The sequence below is a fragment of the Aptenodytes forsteri genome, unplaced genomic scaffold (genome assembly GCF_000699145.1).
Source record: "Aptenodytes forsteri isolate BGI_AS27 unplaced genomic scaffold, ASM69914v1 Scaffold119, whole genome shotgun sequence".
Lineage (NCBI taxonomy): Eukaryota > Metazoa > Chordata > Aves > Sphenisciformes > Spheniscidae > Aptenodytes > Aptenodytes forsteri.
In genome coordinates, this window is record NW_008796165.1 from 1,770,710 (window position 1) to 1,795,292 (window position 24,583).

At 37.5% G+C, this 24,583-nt stretch overlaps 2 protein-coding genes across 19 annotated transcripts in view; one reads left to right on the forward strand and one right to left on the reverse strand.

The window, feature by feature from the left end:
- The window catches only part of FUBP1 (far upstream element binding protein 1), a 38,624-nt gene extending 25,779 nt beyond the window's left edge, over nucleotides 1–12,845 (forward strand). The window contains exon 22 of one of the 4 annotated variants that reach the window (XR_002086303.1): nucleotides 11,030–11,045. Coding sequence is in view for 2 of the 4 variants with exons in the window: in XM_019474152.1 (XP_019329697.1) it covers nucleotides 11,030–11,047 (18 nt within the window). In the remaining 2 variants the exon portion in view is untranslated. Of the gene's footprint in view, nucleotides 1–640; nucleotides 1,679–11,029 lie in introns of those variants that run through there. The other 3 variants (XR_002086302.1, XM_019474152.1, XM_019474153.1) reach the window with 3 other exon arrangements.
- NEXN (nexilin F-actin binding protein) overlaps nucleotides 1,714–24,583 on the reverse strand; it is a 24,202-nt gene continuing 1,332 nt past the window's right edge. For 3 of the 15 annotated variants that reach the window (XM_009287253.2, XM_009287251.2, XM_009287250.2), the window contains exons 2-14: nucleotides 17,618–17,699; nucleotides 16,293–16,484; nucleotides 16,070–16,151; nucleotides 15,835–15,983; nucleotides 14,427–14,468; nucleotides 13,121–13,315; nucleotides 12,858–13,031; nucleotides 10,306–10,491; nucleotides 5,930–6,169; nucleotides 4,448–4,669; nucleotides 3,134–3,319; nucleotides 2,312–2,672; nucleotides 1,714–2,204 (exon numbers count right to left, since the gene is read on the reverse strand). In XM_009287253.2, coding sequence (XP_009285528.1) covers nucleotides 2,191–2,204; nucleotides 2,312–2,672; nucleotides 3,134–3,319; nucleotides 4,448–4,669; nucleotides 5,930–6,169; nucleotides 10,306–10,491; nucleotides 12,858–13,031; nucleotides 13,121–13,315; nucleotides 14,427–14,468; nucleotides 15,835–15,983; nucleotides 16,070–16,151; nucleotides 16,293–16,484; nucleotides 17,618–17,644 — 2,070 coding nt within the window. In that variant the 5' untranslated portion in view covers nucleotides 17,645–17,699 and the 3' untranslated portion in view covers nucleotides 1,714–2,190. Of the gene's footprint in view, nucleotides 2,205–2,300; nucleotides 2,673–3,133; nucleotides 3,320–4,447; nucleotides 4,670–5,929; nucleotides 6,170–10,305; nucleotides 10,492–12,857; nucleotides 13,032–13,120; nucleotides 13,316–14,426; nucleotides 14,469–15,834; nucleotides 15,984–16,069; nucleotides 16,152–16,292; nucleotides 16,485–16,938; nucleotides 17,259–17,617; nucleotides 17,700–23,531; nucleotides 23,675–24,116; nucleotides 24,292–24,583 lie in introns of those variants that run through there. The other 12 variants (XM_009287254.2, XM_009287252.2, XM_009287260.2 and 9 more) reach the window with 12 other exon arrangements.

Below are 24,583 nucleotides of genomic sequence, written 5' to 3' on the forward strand. Positions count from 1 at the left end.
TTGGTTGGGGGGGGGGTTGTTTGCTTGGTTTTTTTAGTATTTCTTGATGTTTAATATCAACATCTTTCCATCTCTGAATTATTGCAAAAAGGGTTTTAAATTTTTCCTTTCCCCCCCCCCCCCCCCCAGTCCCACAAATTAAGTAGAATGTGAAGAGTATGAAAAGTTTAAAGAGGAAGCATAATGTTCAAAGTAGGAAAAGCATTTTCGTATCACTTTCTGCAACCTATACTTTAATAGGACATGAAATGAAATGCCAGGTGGATAATCTTCAGTCTAGCATGATCATAAGTCATCTATTTAAGTTGTCCAGGCAGACAGGATCATTATTCACTTGCACAGCCTATCTTGAAATATTTCATCTTTTTACTAGTGGTATTTTATTGGATGGTAGAAACTGTTTCTCCCCTGTTCTCTTCCAAAGTAATTTTTAAGTTTTCCATTGCATGCTGAAAGCTTTTTATTTTGCTTTTTTCTCGAAGCGGGGGGAGGAAGGGAGGACTGGGCTTTTCAGAAAGCATACAGTTGACAGGATTCCCTCTTCCCTAGTAATAGCTTATAAAACTCTTATGTATGCACAAATATTTCTTTTGCGTGCATGTGAAATGCCTTTTCGTCCTGAGAAAAGTGTTCTCTGCAGAAACTACCCGTGTGTAAAAAGAAGATTGGCTTTAAAAGGCAACTGTGATGGGAACAGTGTCTTAGGGAGATGCAGCTTGGACTTGAGGTAAATTGAATGCTTTACAAAAATGTGGTTTTGAGCTTGCATTGACATTGTATGTAATATGGGTACACGTTAACTGTATAATGTTTTTTGTATGGTTTTTCTCAATAAATGTAAACTGATGGATAATAATAGCAATGTTTTTGTCTTTTTTATGCTCCTATCCCTGCCTTCGTTAGTTTAAAATAACAGCTTCAGAGGAAAGATATTGCAGCAACTAGTAGTTCTGTGAATGAACATCACCCACATGAAATGAAGTAAAATATATTTATATGGCTATTAGGATAAATACTCATTCAAAACATCATGCAGCTTATTACCATTTTTTTCAAGATGTTTCTGAATTTGTAACTATTTTATTGAGGCAAAAGAGTGACTTCCAGTAGGTAACTGTACAAAGAGCAGTCAGCAGATTCAACCATGGGAAAATTTCTTTTTGAAATGACTGCATAAATCTAATTTGCTGCAGCTTACCTTGTCTTTATGTTAAGGCTTATACACGTGTTCTTTAATATAAAATGTGATTATTGTTTGTAAAATTACTCCTACAGAAGCTTAAGCTGAACAATTCAGGTGGTGTTAGCACAGTGACATTAGTGTTGATATCAAGAGGTCTTAGAGAAAAATAGTACAGTAGCCTTAAGAAGACAATGTTTAGAGATGCAGTAATAAATTTATTGCATTAAGAGAGAACAAAGATTGAGAAGTTAGGCGCTTTCTGAAAATACTTTTCTTAAAGTTTGCTTCCTACCACCTTAGCTATGATAGGCTCATATTTTGTCGCCAACTGTTCCTGTATCATTTAAGCAATGAAAAAAAATGAGAAGTTTTACAAGCAAATGTTGGTACTATAAAGACTACTACAAGCCTTACTGAGATTGTTTTTACTTTTGGATTATCAACTGCATAGGTTGATAAGAGCATAACGGTTTAAATGCAAGCCCATTTTAAAACGAGAACTAATGCTCTTTGAAACAAAACAACAAAAGTGAGCAGTTATGTAATCTTTTATTCTTTAAAAATAGTACACTGGGGTTTTTGAAAATCATCAATAAGTATTTCCTTTTGCCAGTTCAATGCCTCTGGGATAAAGTAAAACAGCTTAAATACTCAGTGTTCATGCAAAATATACCAATAGATTTACACTACTACACAAGTTTCCAGATTGTGTATTTAGCTTTATACTATTACGCAACAGTTGGTCTTCAAATGTGGGAGCACTATTATAATTCAGCTTTTTCCTTTAGTTGATCTTTCATACATTGATTCCTTCTTTTTAGCCTTTAATACTAATCTTTGTATTGAGCAAGGAACCTGGACACTCTCCCAATTTGAAGGTTATTCTTATCTGATGCAGGAATGACAAATCTGCATATCATTGCTTTCTTTAGTTGGCCCCATCAGAGAAAGAGATGATGCAATAAGAAAGTTTTGAGAGGAAGAAGGATTCCAGCTAAAGTAGAGCATTAGTAGTCATCAGCTAGAAAATAAAAGGGTTAAGAGAAACAGATAGTTAGATTTTTTCATAATAGGAAAGATGCAAGAAGACTATCTGAGAATTAAGCGAATTAAAATGCTAACTCTTACTTTCAATGGTGAGAATACAGGTGCTAGCAGATGTGCCTCTGTTGTTGACTGCTTTACACATATATTCCCCTTCATCTTCTGGGAAGGTTTCTGGCAAGTAAAGGCAATAGGTTTCTCCTCTTTCAATATATTGATAGTCCTCAGAGTCCTGCAACATTTCCCCCTCAAACCACCATGTAACTTCAGGCTTTGGTTCTCCAGTAATTTTAACTGTAAATCTCACTGGCTCGCCATCAACAACTGATGTGTTTTTCAGTGACTTCTTGAACCAGGGAGCTCCAGATCGAGCTTGATCCTCCTCATCTTCGCAAGTAGAACCATTAATAATGCTTCCCTCTTCTTCTTCTTCCTCCTCCCTTTTCTGTTTTAAAATAGGTCGATTCAGAACATTTAAAGTGGTGATAGCAGCATGACTGCTAGTGATGCATATGTGATTACAGAAAAGTTACCACATTTCCGAGAAGGGGAAATGCCACACCTATCCTCACTAGATAACAATGCACTGAATCTGGATATGGAACAGGCAGTAAAATGGATTTTAATGAGGCTGGAATCTCGGGGTAAGATCTAGGCATTAATATAGATTCCCTTTGCAGACTCTTCAAAGGATACAATAAACTTTCTTTGCAGTACCTTTCTCATACTCTTCAAGAGCATGCAAAAAGATCAGAAGCAATTTTACATTATTGCAGCAATTCACAGTAGCTGTTAAAACAAGTATAATGTTCCTTTTATACCCCTGGCAGCATTGCCATCAGTGGTAATCGGATGCTAAGTTAAACAACAGTTAGAACTGAAGAAAAGGTACTTTGTAATTTATACCTTCTGTAACGCCGCATCAATTTCTTTTTGTTCAAACTGCATGCGTAGTAATTTCTGTTCTTCAATTCTCCTCTGCTCCTCTTCTTCCCTGGCTCTTGCCATTTGCTCAAAACGGGCCTTCATGTTTACTTTATGAGTAAACGGAGCCTCAGATTTCTTGGCTGGTCTCACATCTACCTCATCATCCTTGGGAAAAAAAAATAGAGGACTTAACTCATTTATTACTTTTAAAATGTGTACGATGATAAAACTAGTTTTGTAGAGCAGTAGTTCTTCTTAACCGAGCAAAGCCACCCAGAGTCCTGTTTTTGTCAGAGGTTTGTTTAATGTTGGGTTTAAGATCAAGTCTCATAATATTTTATCGCAGGGACAAGACAAAATACTTGCAACAGTAATTTCAAAAATGTTAGGTAGAAAAATACTAAAGATTTTTTTTTTTTTTTCGTATAGAAGTTGAATTTACCATTCTTGTGGGAATGGTAAATCCTTAGTGACTTGACTTTCATGCCATGATGTTATGGTAGCTTCAACACCTAACACAGGCTGACCTTATAGAAACATAATTACAGTGTCAGTCATTAAATTAAAAGCTCAAAAACTACAGATGGGCTTTGAGCCGATACTGAAGTGACTGACTGCTGTGGATAGGAACCTCAGAACGAGGCTCAGATCAGGCTTACTACTGTTAAGTTTCCTGCACTGCCACATGATTATGCCATGAAAGCTCTCGTTGGTGTTTTGGGTCACAGAGCATAGTGATTTATTGGTGAGACTGATAGCTTCGTTTCTTGTTTTTTCCTCTCTGAAAAAATGTGAGAGGTTCCAGTCTGAAGCATAGATAAGTAGGCATCCTTTTCTGCTCTACCCTGAGAAATGAGTAAAGATGATAAAAAGACTTGATCTTCAAATGGTATCTTTTGTTTTTGTTTGGTTTTGGTGTTTTAATTCATACAGTGGAGAATGAATTAGAGTTCAGAAGGAGAAGCAATTCATGTGATGATTAATGGACTGATTCTCAAATATGAATGTTTCAAACCCTCAGGCTGGCAGGTTTCAGGTTGTTAAGATGCTGAATTGAGGACTTTGAGAGAAAAACAGATCTCTGCTTGACCAGATGACTGATAATAAACTGGTGCTGTTTCCTTTAGGGATGCTGAGGTGAGACTTCCTCATGCATCCAAAGGAGGGAACAGGAAAGAAGGGAGAAAATCATTCTGGAGATACAGCAACCTTTGAAAGCAGCAGCATTGTCCACTCCTGGATCATTAGTGTGCTAGTTAAGTATACCATTAACATATACAGAACGCAACTTACCTCTTGAAATTTTTCAGCTTCCCTTTCTCTTATTTCTTCATCCATTGCCCTTCTCTTAGCTCGCTCTTCTTCAATCTTCTTCTGTATTTCTTCTTGAGACAATTGTCCTATTTTTTCAAACTTGCTTTTTAAGTTCTTTGCCTGAATAGAACCACTTCTTTTTAGCTTTATTAATTCTTCATATTCTTTGCTTAGCTCAAAAGTTTCAAACTCTTCTTCCAGCTGTTCAGAAATTACAGAATGTGTAAGATGGAAAATGCCTTAGTTATTTTTACTACCTGTTCTCTCCACAGACAGGTGTAACTTAATACACTTGAACAGTTCTCTTAGTTATTTGAAAACGGCACAGAGACCTTTTCCCTCTAATGTCTGTTTCCCCTCGCTATTCTCAGGATTACTGAGTTTGTATCGCATCTAAACTAGATAAAGATTTTAAAATATCCTGCTTGAATGTACCCTTTGTTCAAGGATTGCTGTCAACAAGCCACCTTTCATGGACTCAGAAAACCAGACACGCAGCAATACAAAAAACTTAGTTATCCTGGATCTGTTATTTACCTCTCTGACTTACTGGCAATACTGATACGAAATAATTTTCTAAAATACAGCTATTTTGTAACACAGAAAATTACTACTTTTTTTTTAATTCAGTAAAAAGCAAATGAGATTTCAGGATGTCATGGCTGGAAAAGAAATAGCAGTTCTGGATCCCGTAGTCAAACCACGTCTGAAGCTGTAGTTGTTGATATTCTACTCCCTCCTTTTATGACCTCTGACTGAGCGTAAAGATGTATGTGCATTTGAGTTGGATGTCCCTGTCTCTCCCTTCCCCAGGACGTGATACAAAATTTACTTGAAAAGTTCACAATCCAGAATCTTTTTTTACTCACTCTAGCTTTACTTAACAAAAATAAATAAATAAATGTAGTCCTCTAACATTCAAAAGGGAATAATAAAGAATTGCCACCCACAACCAAATCAAATGGAAGTGTAAAGTTCATGAACGTGATGTTTTAGTCATCTGGTATGCAAAGCAAATTTTGTGTGTAATTTTTAAAATCGACTGTGACAGTCTTCAAACCCTTGATACGCTGATTAGAAGTAAGTTGAGGCCACTGTAATTCTTTCCTAATGAGTCAACACAGCATTCCCTTGAGGAAAAGCAAGAATTTTGCTCTTTCCTACTTTCATTTTTGTATATTCATTTGGGAACTAGATGTTTCTGTTCTTCCAATATTGTAAATATTACATAATTGTTTTAGTAATACTGTAGAATTTTCAGAATTGACTGTAAAATAAAATTACAAATTTGAAATTGTGTTTTTACTTTAAGGGTGGCAAGGGATGAAAGCATTTTCCTAGTAGATTAGTGATAAAAAGTATGTAGCTTATTATATAAAATGTTACAGATTTTAGTAATTAACTGAAATGATCTATCATATTTTCATTGAGCATGCTTAACATATCCTTTGGTATACAAACCTCTCCCATTTCTTGTCTCAACTGTTGAAATTCTTGCTTTTCCATTTCCAACTTTTGCCTACGCTCTTCTTCTGTGCGTCTCTTTTCTTCTTCCATTTTTTGTCTCAGCAACTCCTCAAAATTAATTTCCAGTTTACCGGGTATGAGAGATTCTTGAGAAACTGTTTTAAACATTTCTGGTGATTCATCATCCAGCACCTGCTGGAAATTCAGAGCATTAACGATACATCCTGAAGGTACCTGTGATGAAATCACAGCGTTGCTCAGACACTTCTAGTACATAAAGACAACTGAGTATTTTGCCACATCTGCCACAGTGCAGTAAGATCACAGTGTGGGTATTCCTCTAACATTTTGGGAGAGAGTGTGTCTGGGGGGTTTTGTATTTGCCTTTAGCTCTTCATTATTGCAATGCTAAACCTTTATAATGAAGATGAAGGTGTTTATTAAAATGCGGTCTTTTTTGCAAGACGATGGAGAGGATGTCCCCTACGTGCAGCTTTGGGACCTGAAACAATTCATTCCTGTTTACTTCACAGAGTGTCATTAGACAAAGCGCTTGTGGTTAAATGTCATTGCTCTTAACACGGAAGTACATGTATCTGTAATCTTTTTCAAAGCAAACTGAATTATATTCCTGTTCTTAAGCAATATTGGTATTCCCAGTAAGGATAACTGACCAGAATTTTCTGCAAGAAACTCTTCTTGTGCATGAATTGATTGTACGACGTTGTGTTGCCAGTTCATTGCTTTGTACAACCCAACAGCAAGGGTTTCCTCCTCTCCCTGTCCTTTTCTCAGGCCTCAGAGTAGGGTTGGGCTTTGATGGTCATTCATGAGCAGTTTGCTTATTTTGTAGATTAATTCATAAGAAGACGGTAGGGCCTAGGAAACGCGATTTTCATTACTTCCAAATGCAGGAAGTGTAAGAACAAATACTCTATCAGACTGAATTTGTTGAAGTAAAGCATTACTAAAATATGAAGCTGTATGCTACAAAAATGGCCAGGTCACATGACATGAGTTACACAGGAAGATATTTTTAAATAACTTCTTGATAAAACCCATATAAATGTATGTTTGTGCATGTAACTACGTAAACTTATTAACAGAGATGGTCTCAACAGGAACATTCTGTAGGTAAATGTGTGAGATGAGGTCAGATACTGATCTGGAACTGTGCGGTGATGCGGCTTTAGACATTATTTAATCAGCGCATGTTTGAAAACCCTTGTGGCAAACCTTGAAGAACCCCGTGTGCCTTAAATTGTAGGCGTTCCCAACATTAGTAATCACTCAGATCTTAGAAGGAACTAAAGGAGCAAAACTTCCATTTGAGAAAGCGTTTATAAAGAAAGCTTTATAAAGAAACAGAAAATAAACATATTTTTTAAAAGATTCTTTGGCACTCCCTTTTCTCTTTATTGCTACTTGCTGCCATTGTAACTTACACCTTTCACTGCTGTTTGTGCCATCGTAGTTCGTACCGCTGTCTTGACCTACTTTGCCCACATCCTTTTTATTTGTCACAGCTCTTTCAATAGTTTTTTTGGCCCAACCCCACTCAAATACTGCTATTCACTATAGATTTCCTTCAGATTTTCCCTCTGAGTAAGCTTACAGTTGATCTTCAGCCCCACCATTCCTTCCATTCTTCATTCGTTTTGCATAATATGAGCGTATTTGTTGAAATTGTGTTATGGATAAGTGGAGTCAAAAAACAAAGCTGTAAACTATTTCCTTTAATGAAAACAATGCATAGCCACAGAGTTTTCAGAGGCTAACCACAGCTAAACTAGCAAAGAAATGTGAAAGTCTCTTGCTCGTGATGCATTAGTTCATGTGCTCATCACTCCAAGAAGATACGGAACTAAGTGAATAGAAGAAGCATTAATTCAAAATTTACCAACGCGTGTATGTATAACTTCAAAAGCTGTGCATATGAGCAAACACTAGCAGCTGCCTGCTCTGTTTTTTTGAATCAGTAAGTTAGAAAAAGACAGTAAGCCAACTTATTCCTGGTTAAAAAACACAGGAAAAAAATTCAGCTGAATTGTGTGATGCACAAAACCCTTGTGCTTAGTTCAGTAAATATTTTAGCTATATTTTGTGAAGTGAGACCATACTTTTTTTTTTCCGCAAAGTGGGAACAGATGGTAGTGAGAAACAGTCCTGTAATAACCATAGTTTGCAGCACAGTCAACCAATTTTCAGTGGGCAAACTGACTGATAAGAAGTAGAACATTTTTTTATTCGTGCTAAGACAGGTTCTTTATGCAGTCCCTAATGGAAGGAGACTGACGGGGATGAAAGACGAATGCTTCAGTCTGAAAGTGATCACGCTGATGGTGGGAAGCGTGGAAGTATAAATGTAGCGCAAGTAAATGTGAAATGGGGAGATCCTTCCAAAAGGAGGTGGCGTTTGTGTTTTCCAGCAACAATATTACTACTTCTGTGTGTGTATACTTTCAAAACTAAATTAAAATTAATAAACATGAAAAAGGTTCTAAACTACTTAATTTAAGTGCTTAAATAAAAATTGAATGTGAGGTTTTACTAGTTCTGACGGAGGTGACGTTCTTAAAATGTTTAAAAGCACACCTGCATTGCTGCTACATTGTGTAGCTGTGGAAAATAGGGAAAGCACGGGCTTATATTTTCTGTTACAAGTAATAGAAAATGTGGTGTTCGTATTCAGGATGCTAATTAACAAAATTTTCAAACGTATATGCTGAAAATACATTTTCAGTTAATTTTTTAAATTACTGAACACCTTCACTGTCCGCTGTTACAGTGCAATCATAGACTCCGTGCTGCAGCTAATGGATTAAACCTTCTTTAATCAGTGAGATTTTTCTTGCCCAGACACTTGAGCTTAGGTTCTTGCTACACGAGGCAGAAAAAAGAGATTCTCAAGAAAGCAGGAAAAAACCAGAAGACAGCACGTACTTGCTTTGCTTTCCTTTAGTTGTCTGCTGGCTTTTCCTAAAAGTTGTAATGGCAGAAGTCCAGCAGCACTCTTGTTTGTTTGTTTGGTTGTTTGTTTGTGGTTTGGGGTTTTTTTTTCCTCCTAGTGGCTTTAGCTTCTATTTCCTCTCTTTGGAGGTATGGACAGACACCATTTTCCATAATTGCTTACCAGTACAATATCAAATACAAATTTACATTGTAGTTTCTCTGGGTAGTTTTTCAGCGTAGAGGTCTTGTCTTTGGCCCAATTTTCAGGCAGAGTGAGAGCTGCTAGCAATACTAGTAGTCGTACAAAGCTTTAATTTGTCTCAAAAGCATTGCTTTGAACGATGAAGAAAATTTTATTAGGTGTGCAGTTGGTCTTTCCCAATAAAACTACAGAGGGGAATGTAGGCAGACGCTGCCAGATGGGCGGGTCATTCCACAGTTCTGTATGGCATGTCTTGCCCTTCCTTTTGAAACAAACAATACTTAGTTTTAGTTGGCACTTGTGTGATTTCATACTGTATTTCCTAACATCCACCAATAAGTAACTGGCTTACACCCAAAAGCCTGCTGAAACTTAAAGTTGTTGAAATACACATGAAGAATACAGTGAAAAGCTCCATGCTAGTTATTTTTTATAAGTAATGTTTTTGCCACCTTCTGAAATCAAGCATCTTTCTCTGCTTTCCGGTAGTGTCAGTATGTCAACCCTAGGTCCCTGAAAATTTGTCTTCAGTATCATCTTAAGTCAAATTCTAGAAGTCATTGCCTATCGCAGAGGTCTGTATTTGTCTAAGGAAGTTCCATATTGCGCATTGTTCTAATGGTAAATGCCACAAGTTACTTTTTCTGTTTCTCTGAACAAGCAATGAAATACAATAAAAACATCAATTAGCTGAGTTCAGCCGCCTTAATTTGTCCTTCCTAAGGGGCCACAGATGACTATAAAATTTGTACTTGCAGTGAGCAATGTTCTGGTACGCCATCAATTACGCTTTAGCTAGTAAGAGCTGATTGGTGGGCACCCTGCAAAGGTAGGGAGATAAACTTGGAGAAGTAAAAGGAATTGCTCTTCCCCAAAAAAAACCTCAACAAACCCGCCTTGTGAAAACATTTTGCTTTCCAAGTTTGTTGCATCTAGCATAACAATACCCATTGGACACAATATCTGGTTTTGACTAAATTATTTTAAATCCTTTCTAGGCTTGCTGTGAGGAAGGATTGGTCTGTGATGATTTTTGGTAAACAAACTTGATTAGTTTACCCCCCCTACCTTCTAATAAGTAGTGAGGTGAACTAATCAGCGAAGGAGTTGAAGCATGCATTCCTAACTATATTTAAAGCTTTTTCCCAGAGCTACTTTCTAGTTCATCAGAGACTTAGGTAAAAATTAAACTATATACTAAACAAAAATGCCATACCATGTTCTTCCTTGCTTCAGCAAATGCTCTTTTCTCCTCTTCTATGCGTCGTCTTGCATCTTCTTCTGCTTTCCTCTTTTCCTCTTCTCTCCTCTGTCTTTCTATCTCCTCAAAACTGAGTCTGAGTTTACCAGGACGGAATTCTTTAACAGAATTCTCAGATTCTTCATCGTCACCTTCATTTATCTTCAGAGAAGAGGGAGAAGAAAAAATAGGAAGGACTTATCCAAACATTAAAATATTCTTTATAATAAATAAATATTCCATTAATTCCTTTCTGATCTTTTATAAATGTTTTTTTCTCCTGGGGGGGGAAAATGTATCAAGAGTTTGGTTCCTATAAGAAACATTTTAGGCTTGGTTTTAGCCAGAGGAGGAAGAAAAGAAATGTATTTCAGTATCCTGCGTGTAGCTTCTGTAATTTTGAAAAATCTGTTGAGTGTGTAATTCAAAGAACAATGTGTTATCAGGAAAAGGCTGAACAATTAAGTACGTATTTTATGGTCTCAGGGTTGGATCCTTTACTGTAAATCACTCCCTATTCACTCTCTTTACATCACTTTCACAGACCTTTATACCATCAAGTCTTTTTGTTTGCATGTAAATTGTTTTCATCAATGCACTTACCAGTTAAAAAAAATGCCGTAGAGTTTTATAGCAAAACTAAATCAATTAACATTTTGCTATTACTCAAGACTGAGATTTTTGTTTCTTTTCTTTTCAGACATTTAATCATCACTGAAGAAAGGGAATTGAGATACTCTGATCTCTTCGCTATTGCTTGTCTCCAGTGAACTCTTATCTGCTAAGAGAAGCCTGTGGTTTGCAAACTGCAATCAAGAACAAAAGAATGAACCGTCTTCAGAAGACATCTCAGAGTACTTCATTTGTTAATGGAGGAAATTGGCTGGGAACTGTCAGAGTATGATATTCCAGATTTCTGTATACTGCAAGCAGCCCTGGGACTGGTATGTGGGGTAGCCAGTTACGGGAATTACAGAAATCTTTTATTTGGAATTCATAGGGAAAAAAGAAAGAATGGAAGGAAATTAACTGCTGAACTCTTCCTTTAAGAAAACTTTTGCCTTCAAATTTTGACAACCACTGATATCAGATAAAACTGCACGTTAGAAAATTTCTTTTGAAATAGAGAATTCGTAAATTATATTACTTGGTTAATAAATGCATATACATAAGGGTGGGAGATGTGAACAAAACTTCAGTTAGAACGGCTAGTGACTTCATGAAGTTCTCTCTCCTTCATTTTCTTCCCTCTATCTCCTTTACTAGTATCCTCTGCCTACCCCCAAATAAAAAGAAAAAAGTGCATTATTGACATCATGCCAAGGTTATTGGTGCGGAAAGGTTAAGTGATTTATTAGGGGTGGGGGTGGAGGAGTAAACTACAGTTTGGGTATCTGCCTAAACCTAGAACCCTCTCAATTTGGACCAGTTGGGAATTTCAGTGTTTCAGCTTTCTGGAGGTTCTGTGGTGTTGGTTTTTTTCTTGGAGAAAATAAATGAATGGAATGTTTTTGAAATATAGTCAGCGTAGTGATCTTGAGCTGTTTGTCCAAGAATGTCCGTTCATAATTACGCTCTTTCTAAGTTAAAGTTAGTAAATTCCTGGAAAGAATATTTTCAAAGATTTCATGGAAGATTAAAATCTCATTTCTCATTAATCTTCTTTGTGTGTGAATTAACAAAGTCATAATGATCACGATTGTACAGGGGAAAGATATTTAAATACAGAACTTAAATGCTTTTGGAAATGGAGTATAGTAAAGTGAGGAAATAATAGAGCTAAACTATCTGGTATATCTTACGTTCATACTAAGTGTATGATTCCTTTAGTACGGTCAAAGAACAAACTATAGTGAGGTCTGTTTATAGTTGATCTAGAATAAGTCTGGCTTACGATAAAGAACACATACGGAGGCAGTTTTGCAAGTAGTATAAAACAGGAATTGTGAGCTACGTTTCTGACAATTTGGGGCTTCATCTAGTAATTTCTAGTATATTGTTGTTTATGTCAATACATACAAGAGAGCTGACCCGTCTTTTTTCCCTTTCTTTATAAGAGGAAAGTTTAATTGATGTATCTATCGTATTTATAAATAAATAGGGGAATAAGAAATAGCATTCTGTTACTACAGAATGTTTTCATCAAAAACTGGTTACTGAAACATCTGAAGCACTATTTAAGAACAAAACAGACAACTAATTATCTTCCCGAGGACTGACAGCTTAAGGTACTACAAAGTGGAGATACAAAACCTGCTAAGATTGCTGGCAAGTTTAAAACACAGAGATTTCCTGGTTTTACTAAAAGAATGTCTAAAGCATTATGCCAGTGTGGTTACCGAGTTAGAACTAAGGTCAAAAATACCTCTTTCAAAATTTAATGGTGATTAATTAATTAATTTTCAGACTCTTAACAGCTTGAAATATAGTTAAGGGATAAGAAAAAAGAAGAACCGGATACAGGAAAGAATGTAAAAGCATACCCTATGTGAAAATTCTTCAACAACATGGACAAAACATGTAGTTACCATTCGCTGTCTAGCTTCTTCAAAGGCACGTTTTTCCTCTTCTAAACGCTGTCTTGCTTCTTCCTCTGCTTGCCGCCTTTGATTTTCCTGTCTTTGTCTTTCAAGTTCTTCAAATGTTACTTTCAGCTTACCAGGAGACAGAGGCTCTTGTGTTTCATTGTCTTCATTTTCACCCTGTGTAAGAAAAATGAAATAGTTATATCTTAAATAACAGATACTCATTTCTTAGGTATTTTTAGATGAGTTATATTTAGGTGGTTTACCATGACAAATGAAAGGCCCTTGGTTTCCTCAAGGAATTGTTTTTGTTCCTCATATTTTAGCTTCAGTTCTTCATCCTGTCTCTCTCTTTGTTCTGCTCTCTCCTTTCCCGTGTTCTCAAAATTTATTTTCATCTTCCCAGGTGTTTTGGTGGGCTTTACAGGCACTACTGTAACTAGCAGTGAATCATCCCCTTCCTGTCCAAAAAGATATTTATTATATTTTCATAAAGCTTGACTTCTAGACAGACTCATTTCTTAATGAAACTGCTGATTTTACCTTTGTGCACCAAAGCTTCCAAGAATTACTTGCATTGAGTATTAACAACAAGAATAAACCCATCTGCCTGAGACAGTCACTAGTTTTCTTGTAATATCTGAAGAGCATCAAGGCTCAATTATATTTTAAACATAACTGCTGGCAAACTCCGTAATTTCTTTACATATTTTCATTAACTGTTAGTTATAAATATTCATGGTTTGGAGAAGAACAGGTAAAATTTTGAATACATAGCAATTGTAGCCACACTCCAGTTCCAGTCTTATATTTACTAAGTAAAGGATATACTGCGGTTGGAATAAGCTAGTAGTTTGAGAGAGCAATATGTAATTTGTCAGGCAGAGTAATTGCTGCTTCAAAACTATTTTCACAACTTACCCAGGTTTTTTCACGAAATACCATGATTAACAGGGATACTGTCAAAAAACTTAAAACTAATGGGGGTTTTTGTTTGTTTGTTTGTTTGTTTGTCTTTCCAAAACTGTAGTAGTAATGTGATTTTCTTGTGTTAGTGAAAGACAATAGGACCTTTGGACCCAGATTTTTGAAATTAAACATGTTTTTGCAAGACTTAAAATCCAAACCCATGTGTTAAATTAGTCAATTTAATAATAATAATAAAAAAAGATAACTGAGTAAGTTATTCAGACATCTGTATATTGACAGAATCCCCTTTTAATTTCAAGTTTAAGGCAAAGAGCTTTTAAGATGATACTTTCCAAAGCGAGAGGACTTAGAGTATCATTGCCAGTATACCTCAAATCATTCTGGTGGCTTTGAATATTTACATTTTAGATGTTTTGAACTAACCACAAAGTATTCACAGTGCAGACTCTATTTCAAACTTAAATAAATTCACTTCAAGTACAGACATATAGATCCGTATACTTTAAAAATTTGTTAGCTTCTTGGTTGAATTTTAATTAGGTATTTGTGTGCCCTTTTCTAAGTTTTCCCAGCCCAAATGACAATAATAAAACAAAGTGAATAAAAATGTAGGTGAACATTTCTTTAAAAAAATCTGATTACCTCTGCTGCTGATTCAGTTCCCGTATTGTTAAAGTCATCAATCTATTAAATGAGAATTTCATATGATTACATTACTTTGGCTCTTTGCCTTAGATTTGCAAACATAGAACTGGAAATTCTTTCTGTTATCAGTGATATGTATGTAGCACTTAAATTCACAGAGACGGTAATGACTGAACCTTTGTTGGAATACTTCGGATAGGTTAGCTTGCTGAGGAAGAGGGAACATGACATAAAACATCATACACAAAGTATGCTAAAGCGTTCTTAACACTTCAGTGATGAACTGAGAAGAGTACTTCAGATGTCCATTCTTCATTTAAGCATTCCAGAATTGTGTAGAAAGAAAAAAAGCTAAAGCAAGCTCATGGATTATTTCTGATTCAAGTGACATTGTCTTCCCCTCAACTCCTGCAAAAAGCCTATTGCTGTATTTGCTTCGTATGGTGTCTTTATATGTTACTGTCTAAAACTAACGTACTTTCTAAAATTCTACATGGTATGTACTTCTGCCTTTCCGAGCAGATTAAATATATGCTAGATACATTTCCAGATAAAAGTCCAGTTTTAACCATGTTAAAAGTCTTAGGAGAAAATACTATCTAAGTCCTTGTTGAAAACTGACTCCTCCTATAGCACTGTTTTTCTTTTCTTACAACAAAAACAAACCTAAATTAAGTACTACTATCTTTTGGTTAAATAAAAATTTGCTTATGGTTCTAGTCTATCGTTTAGACGTTCGCTCTCGCTGCAGTATTTGCAGCACTGAAGAGAACTTACAACAGGAATTAGATGTGATGATACCCCAATGCAAAATTCTACAAAAGACAAAATTTGCTTTAGTGGCAGCAACAAAAATTGGAGTCTGTTCACATACATGTGCAATAAAGATTCACAAAGTGACAAAGGAATAACTGGATCTTCATGATTCATGATTTTTACTGCATTAGTATCTTCTCATTTTTGCCTGCCGATGGCATTTTCCTATTTCTTCTTGCTTGCCTTAGTTCATCTGTCACTGAACTGTATTCACTAATGTATAACCAAAATTGTCTAAAGTAAGGGTTGGTAAAATATAAGAAACATTTTTAAATTAGTTTAGTAAATTCTATGAGCTCTTGTATGCATATGACACCAAAATTTGTGCCCGATTCACATTCCTACCAGGTTTCTGCCTGCCTGGTTTCAGCTGTAACTCAAGTGTAGTGCTTAAAAAAATTGTTACCGTGAAGAAGTGAAGACGAAGATTCTCTGAACATTATTCCCACTTCCATCCATTGAGCATCTCCCATGTAAATCACCGCTATCGGAAATCTTAAGATCAAATCTTTCCAATCAATACAAAACTTTTTTTCTTGTGTTGGTTGTTTACAATTATATCCTGACTATTGGGACCAGATGAACATACCTCCTGTGCTTTTTTTGCTAATTCTCTTTGAATTTTTCTTTTCTCAATCATATCTTGTTCAATTCTGCGCTTTCTTTCTTCTTCCATTCTTTTTCTTTCTTCTTCTTGCCTTTGCTTCTCCATTTCTGCAAACTTGCCTTTAACGGTTCCTGTGAATATGAAATAAACAGTTCAGTAGTTACATCTAATACTTATCTAGTGAATTATGTGGCCTTTAAAATCGGGCCTCTCTTACCTATTAGCTTTGGAACATAACCTTTTTCTATTTTAGATGATTTTGCATCATCGTCTTCATCAGATCCAAGCAGTTCTTTCATCTAGTTGATGAAACACAGAAAGTAAACTGTCTTTATACCTTAAATAATATTCCAATATTATTGTCTTAAAATAATGTGAAAAGATTTTCACGTATAACATTGACTATTAAAATAACACAAAATATTTGCAAAGAAAATAACCTCCTGCTTTCTCCTGTTCCATTCTCTCTCTCTAACATATTGTTCTTTTCTTCTTTGCTTTTCATCTCTAGATCTCCTTTGATTTCTTTCTTCCCTTGCTTTCTGCATAGCTTCAAATTTATCCTTTACATCACCCTTGTGAAGCTTGGGTACATAGGATTTTTGGACGGGTTTAGATGAAGAAAGCAGAATCTTGGTGAAGATATAGAAGAAATGAAGATAAGAAAAAGAAAGTTGAAACAGATGGACAGAAATATTCTGATAGACTGGATTAGAAAGAATGTAAGAACATAAAACAGAAGTGCACTTGGGATTATGAACTTTGTGCCACTAGCCACCATCTACTAAGGATCATTGTGTTTGTTCATAAATGGTAATAAATACTAAAATATCCAAAAAACGTTTAGCATTGTAATAAATAATAGCTACATAACTAAGTGTATGAACTATGTGAATTGTACGTTTTCAGTTACTGTGGCTTTAAAAATTAGATACAGATTTGTATGGTTGCTTTGAATCATAAGCAGTCAGCAAAGAGCCTCTCTACCCCAACAATATGTATGTTTTCTTCTGCAACTCTTCAACAGCCATATATGGAAATAGTATTATTTGTTCTTTTAAAACTTCCAATACATTATATACTTACTTTTTTAATACTGAGAGAAACTCAGAAGTCCGGTGATTTTATGTTAGAAAGTGTCAAGATCACTGGACTCGCAGGACTCTGATATCGATACAGCTACTGGACACTTCTTTGCCAATGCTTAACTCTGTGCGTGTCCAAACAGTAGGAGAGGTTCCCCCTTTTCAGAACTACGGTGAAGTGTTCTCTTTTTCTACTGTCGTGACTACAGGAATGCTCTCAATACAGTAATGCTGAGAAAACTGGCTGAAAACATTCCATGTTTCATATTTTCCACCTAAGCCAATAGTTTTTGTTCCTGCTTTTGTTCCTGTTCAGTGAGTCTACGTAGAAGAAGAAATATTTGAAGTAGCCTAATATATACATTTTAGAATTAGATGTGAATGCCGCCCTGAATTTCCACCCCCAACATTTAAAGTTTCTTCATATTTTGTTACCTTTATTTTGCCTTCCTCCTTCATGTTTTTTTAATAACAGTAAGAACATACTTCACAGATTCCATCAAATCAGATAGCTTCCTTAAGCTACTTCCAAGCGCCCTTCCACTGTCTTAAAATAACACCAATACCAGCAGACTTCCAGTGTAATTGTTTGTCTTTTACAATTGTTTGTAATTACTCTTTTTGCGAGCATCAGTTGTAAACTACTACATTACTTTGATTAATTTAAAATTGGTACATACCTCAGTTTTCTGTGCAATGTCATTCATGGCTACTGTATTGTGCTCTGCACCTGGTATGCTTAAGATTGCTTTCAGTTTCTACCTGAAAGAAATAGTTGTAGTTATATTCTGTTCTTTTCCTTTTAAAAGATGCTTTAACCATCTTCCTGTAAATAAGCTTGCACAGGCCGAAATCGATGTATCACAATTTCACTGGGTCCTTTGAGGCTTCTGAAGACATGAATAGGCTCTAAGAATGCAACAGTAATTAAAAGAACAAGCTTATGATTCACTATTCATGCTCATAACCCCTCTATATAGTCCTAGATATTGGGTTTTAATTTCCATTTAAAAAAAAAAAAAAGAAAAAATAACTTGGAGCCAAGCTCTGGCTGCCCCGTCTGGTGTGTTACGAAACCGTTTTTCTCAATACTCAAATGCTAGCAGAAAGGAATGTGCTGTGCACCTCCGCCGCTCCACTTCGGTCTGATGTGTGAGCCAGCGAGCTCCGGTTGCATGAAGTTTGCAGCGTGCTCAGGCCAAAACCCCACAGCCTCCCGGAGACGCCGCTTCGCCTTTATGCGGCTGACAGGAGGAAAGATGGCCCGGCGGCTGGGGGGACCTACCTGCATTTCAGAGCTGCAGCTGGATCTCTTGCCTGGGTGAATGCTTTTGCTTGAGTCCCAGCCAGGCTGGCAACTCTCTCGGCTCTTCACCCAATGTGGGAATATGAAATAATGCTTTCCTTTCTCCTACGGCTATTCTAGGGGAAACTAGTGCTAAAAACTAGTTTTAGCACTAGTTAGGTAAGCCACATACATACCTTAGAGAAAGTATTTGTATCACTTAATTGTGGGCTGGAAATTGCACTGCATTTTTTAAAAGTGTTACAAATTTTAAATTACACTATTTATTAGGAACGTAACAGAAAGGCACTTCAAGTTCAGGGCAAGCCTTTTCCTTTTTTTTTTCCCCCCTTTTTTTTTAAATCATCGGGTCTATCAGAGCTTGTGGGAGGAAGGAAATCATGACATGACTCCAGTGCCGTTGCTGTCTGTACTGGACCGATGCCCTGAGTCCCAGGCAAGCCTAAAAACTCAGTGTGCCAAATGTGGTGCAAACAAACGGACTCAAAGGCTCAAAGTAAAAAGGCTAGAAAAGTAGCTTACTCCTGGAAGGGCCTTCTCACTTGTGGTTTAGAGGAACTAAAGTCAGGGCATTTCGTGATATGGAAAGTTAAGTTCTTAGTAGTTCTTAGCCTTTAAGTTCTCTAATTCTTAATTACAAACAGATTATAAACATGGGAACTTTTATGTGGTGTTAAAAATAATGAACATTAAGACTTGTTGTCATATGAGCTCTTCAAAAATACACCAGTGTCACCAATGCTCATTGGTGCTGCTGTAGCTATACAGATCGGATGAGATTCTTTGATACCTTGGGATGTTTTTTCAAATGAAAGCAGTCGCAATGCAGAAACAAGAGCATTTAGCTACCAATCCCTGCCCTGATTTACAAATTCCAAACTCTTCAAATTCAGCTTCAACAGAGGTGTTCTGGAAAACACTTGCGTGTTCCTTTTCAACAAATGAGCACGGAAAGTCATTTCACCCCAAACTGGAGTTGACAAATACCTCATTTGTAGACTGACAGGAATCCAAGGCATTTCAGTTTGACACTTGTGAACACACGAACATAAAAGTACTAAGTGTTAGTTCCTATTTAGACTGTTTCAGATCAGCAATAGCATGTTAAAATTCTGTCGCGTCTAGGAAGGCAGATAACTTCACTGGCGTTCTTGTGGTCTCAAGGTCCCCATCCACTTTAATATGCATTTGTATATTGTGCAGTTGGGTTTGCACACCTTTGTAAGCTTTAGCGTACTTCATGCATGTAAGTAAAATCCCCATTGTGATCAGTATAACCTTAAAACTAGTTAAAATCCTTTGACTTCCTCATTTTTCTAAGCAGGTCTTAGAGAAGTTCTTCTCCGTTCTCTCCTTTTGCTTCTCTGCTTTTTTAATTTCTTCTTCCCTACTTGTGGCTGATAGCCTTTAGCCTTCTACTTAAAATCCAGAACCTGAATAAAAGGTTTACTGCACGAGCCCATCAGAAAACAAAGGAACATCATGCAGTGGTACAATTCATGCACTGAAGTAGCCTGGGACATAGAGACCTTCTAGCCTTCATACAGGGCTGGAGCAGAAAAGCAAGTCCCAGAGATAATCTTTCACAAGGAATTGCATTCCACCTAAACACCTCAAGCGAAGGTTACTGCTGACCTTCCCTCCAGCAACATACCCTATCTATATGGCTTCCTCATAAAGTCTTGTGAAAACTGACTATTCCAAAGTCTGATTTGCTTATTATATGCAATTAACTGTAGGAAGAAGATTATGTTTACAAGTCTGAGAACACAATTTAGCTTTTGAGCTTTTGGATCAACTTTGTCTTGAACCTTTCTGATAGCTCTAATTACCTGAACCCCTTCACAGTGTCACTAAGATTGCTGACAGCAGTGAGACCTTCCCTCAAATAATGAATCTGAAATTTTCTTTTAACAGTACAGATGTTGGAAGAAATTTTCTTTGCAAATTCCTGCTGAACTTCCAAAAATGTGCCAGTCCAACAGGCTGTGGGTCCTCAAGATGGCAGGTACTTTCCGCCATTTGGATTACTGCCATATCTGCTATTACTTCAGGCTACTTTCCAGTTCTTTGGCATCACTAACTCTTAATATGCTTGAAGGTTAGCCAGCTGGCTCTAAGACATTTTGCATCTGCAAGTCATCCTACCTCCACCTTTGATGCTAAAAGATACGGATATAAAGCAGTAGGGCATTCCTAAACATGATACCACCCACGTTTGCACTTTCATCTCTCTCCGTGGCAGTTAAACCTTGAGCAGAAACAGCAGCAGGACCCTGCCTCAGGCACCCCTCAAGGCAGATGAGTAATTTCCAATAAAGACAATCCAGTGCCTTTAAGAAAAAAAGCAGCACTCCTTGAGCTTTGACCTGGGTCCGTGAGGCAGTGACCGCTGCTTGAGGAACAACAATAGTGGATTGAAGCTCCTTTGTATCTGCCTTATCGTTAGGAGAGGTTCCACACAGGCAATGTATTGCTGCTGAGAAAACCAAAGTGGCTAAGGCAAGAAGTCCTGACACCCTCAAATCATGGAAGAACAGTGCCTTCATCATCTGCTGATGATAGCTTTGCACAAAGTATGTGGTAACAAATTTTCCAACCCAAGAAACTTTGACATTTCTTATTTTCTAACAGTAGCTACTTTTACATAAGGTATCTTCCTACCAATTCCCTTTTGAGAGGAACTAGTTATATATTGAAGTTGTACATATATCCTTGTTTTGTAATAAGAATTTTCCTACAGAGTTCATCTAAAACAATTAATGCTTATTCTTTGAGGCAACGAGAGTCTACTTGTATATGTACTTACTTCAGAAGAGATTTGTCCTCTTGTTATGAAGCTGTCCAATCTCAACATTCAGTCTCATCTTTTCTTTTATTTCCTGAGATCAACATATCTCAGGAAAAGCTGTAAGAGCTCCTCATTGATGCTTCCCACTCAGAAAAATCCCAGATTATAACCTCAAACATAACCATGAGCAAAAAATGAACTGAGCTTGTTACCAGGCTTTTCTTTGCCTATCCAGTCTCATCACTCCAGCATTCACCTGACACTAGTCTAATTTTTTTTTTTCTCCACATTTTACCTTTCCTATGATTAAATGAGATGTCTCAGGACATGTTAGTCTGGTGTTACAACGTTTATACTGAAAGCACTAGACTGCAGTTCCACTTTCAACGGAGGTCTACATTGAGATTTTTCCTAGAAGAGAAATTTAACCTCCATCCTTTGATCAACGGTCCTACCTCTGGAATTGAATGGAAGAGAAAATGCCATTACTAGAATGGCTTGACTGGCTGTAACACAGAGAGTGATCTCTAAGCAGTTTCAAGTGAAAATTTAATACAAAACCAATAATGCGTAGGAAACTAGGCAATAGGTTAGAAATACTCTAAAAAAAAAATCTACTGTTTTCAAGCATCTTATTTGTTTGCTGTAAATGGGTAAGCTATCACCTCCGATATGTCTTGATTTGTTATGATCATAGCACTTTTTCAACTTTTCACGTAGACTCCCTAAAACCTTACTGTAGGCAAAATAATCAAAGTGACCAAAGAAAACCATTAGGGGACACAGAAGGTTTGATGGCTCACAAGTCCCAAAATCCATCTCCTTAAATTTAATTAATTTCCATTTCTGAAAGGAGGTCAGAGTCCTCAACTGATCAAAAAACGTTGTGCAGCTTTAACCAAATAAAAAAGCCTCCCATAAATAATAGAATTCCCCTTCGTCAGAAAACATAGAAGTTCTTGATTTTCAGTGGAGTGATTAACATCCTGACACGAGGCACAGAAAAACACCAGCGTTTTCCTGAACTGTATACTACCCTTTACAATAGGAGTATGAAGGCAGGGCTTTAAAAAAAGTCTAGTTGCTCTGTGATTTCTCCTTTCGGGAGGCCCCCCTGCTGTCCTGTGGCTACTGTGAGTTATAAATAAGCCCTTCACGGCACGGTCTAAGTTACGTTTACCATCTGTCTCCTCTTTGTGATCTACTTGCAGGGAAGACTCCATTATATAAGAAAACCATATTGTGAGAGTTGGAAATTCACTACTTGCAGCCAAAGCAGTGAGGAGAGGAAAGCACAGTCCACAGTGTTAAAATATTTAACGAAATATTAAATAGAACTGGAAAGAGGAGGGGGACGAGAGTGATGTTCAGCATTTATGTCCTCACTGTAACTCGTCTGGAATGACACTACCAGTTGTTGTACTAAATTACAGATACTAAAGTAGATACTAAAATTATCGCGCGTAGGGGAAGATCCTGAACTGGCATAAACCGTCAGCTCCACCGAAGCCAATGAGTTATGACAATTAACACCAGCTGTCCAAACTTCGCATTTTGTAAAATACAGAATACAAAACTACTTCCACTCCCTTGTATTTCCTTAAGTCTTTATAATTAAAGACTAGAATGCTTACTGACAATTGACCCAGATAATTCCATTTCATACACAATCTTTTCCTCAATCTTTGAATTTATTGCACTTCAACATTTATTGAGAGTCTCATATTACAGTAGAATAGACCTTGCAGATATGTTATTTATAAAAATGTATTTATTATAAAGGATTTTGTTTATGTCTGTTTATATAACTGTAAATACTCTTAATGTGACAGTGCCATGCAGTCCAGCCGCTGTGTTAAAAAAATAAAATCACCCTTCTCTGTAGAAAAGGTCTGTCTGTCAATTCCTTACTCTCCTCAGGTACTATTACGGGGTACACAGGCTCCAGAGCAAACGTAGCGGGGGCTGAGAGACCGCTCTGTTATGGGGGAAGCCCTGCTGCGATCTTCTGGCCCATGATTTCATGTTCCAAGATAATCTGCTGATCCTAATCAAGGGTGGCAGCAAATTGTGAACCGAGGTCCCCAAGAGAAAATTCAGCGTATTCTGCCCCATGCCATAGTTCCTCCATCCCCCGCTGCGTCACAGCAGCTGAAGAGAAACGGTATGATTTGAGCTCAACTCCTGTTGACTTCACTGACAGGACTTCAGAGATGCTTCAGGGTACTGAAATGTGGGATAAAATACCGGACCTGAAGCACTACTGCAATTTGCTGCTTCTCTTCTCAGATGACAGGACACAGCCTATCTGCCTCTTCTCTGAAATCCTCATGGTCAACTCAGACGGAACACAGTGGTGGTCACTGTGCCCGGGCTACGCCTCTGCCGCGAAGGAGAGGTCTCCTGGCTTCCTGGAGGTAAGCTGCTGCTTCCACTTGACCAACCCTACTCTGCTGGTAGCGCTGATGCCCATAAGAACCAGATCGTGTGTATATACCTCCATCTGAGCGGGTATGGCTGCCTTCAGTGCACAGCAAAGGGTCACTCCTATTGCTTCCTGAACTGCTCTTCCACCTTCGTTAACCTTCAGCTCCGTTTGCCCACAGCTAGCTTCCAGAGGGCTCGGCCACGGCACCGTTCCTTGTTAAAGGAGATTCAAAGCTGAATATCCAAGTATGGTAAATGACAGAGTGTCTGACTTCTTTCACTGAGGAAACTACTCATTTAAAATATTCCAAATGCAGTTAGAGAAGGTATTTCTTAGGCATGTCTTAAATCGTCTACCCAGTTCTTTTATTTCACCAGACTGTGCGTTCTACATATGCTAGACAGTCTTGAACTTCTGTATGTTCCTTAATACACTTGGCCCTCTTCTAAGACTAATTATTATTTTACAATTTCATTTCATATTGGACATTTTTCTAAGAGATCTAAGGTCTCTCAAGACCTGAGATCTAAGGTTAAGAGTACCATGTTTTCTAGCATGCAGCTACTCGCCGATTAATTTTCGAAATACTAATACGTTTCATTAAACATGCTTTTTTCGCAGAAGTTTATTGTGTTAGCAGAAGCTCTTATTTACCTAAAACACACGTGATAATAAACAGTTTGCAAGCTGTCACGGAAGCCCAGTATTTCCTTCCAAGCCACGCTGTCTTACAGTCATCACTTCAGGGTGAAGCAGAACCTGTAAATGCACTCAGCGTGCCCTCGCTGCGGAAGACCACACCGACAAAACCGAACTCCTCTTTACGTAGAGACACGCGGTTTACGAACAGAGGGGATTTTCAAACAGCGTTTATTGAACACACGCCAGCGAGAGGCAGACTTACAGCGGAGACCACACCGCGCGTCCCCGCGCCTTACGCCAGCACGAAGGCTGCCCGACTGCCGCTCTGGCTCCGTGCGTGCCCCGGGCCGCCTTCTGCCGGGCAAGTGGAAGCGCTAACGCCGGCGGGAGCCCCCGGCGGACGCCAGCCCTACCTGCGGCAATGCCATTTAAAGTCAGCTACGAGTCGCACCCGTGGCGGGCGCAGCGCCGTGCCCTTG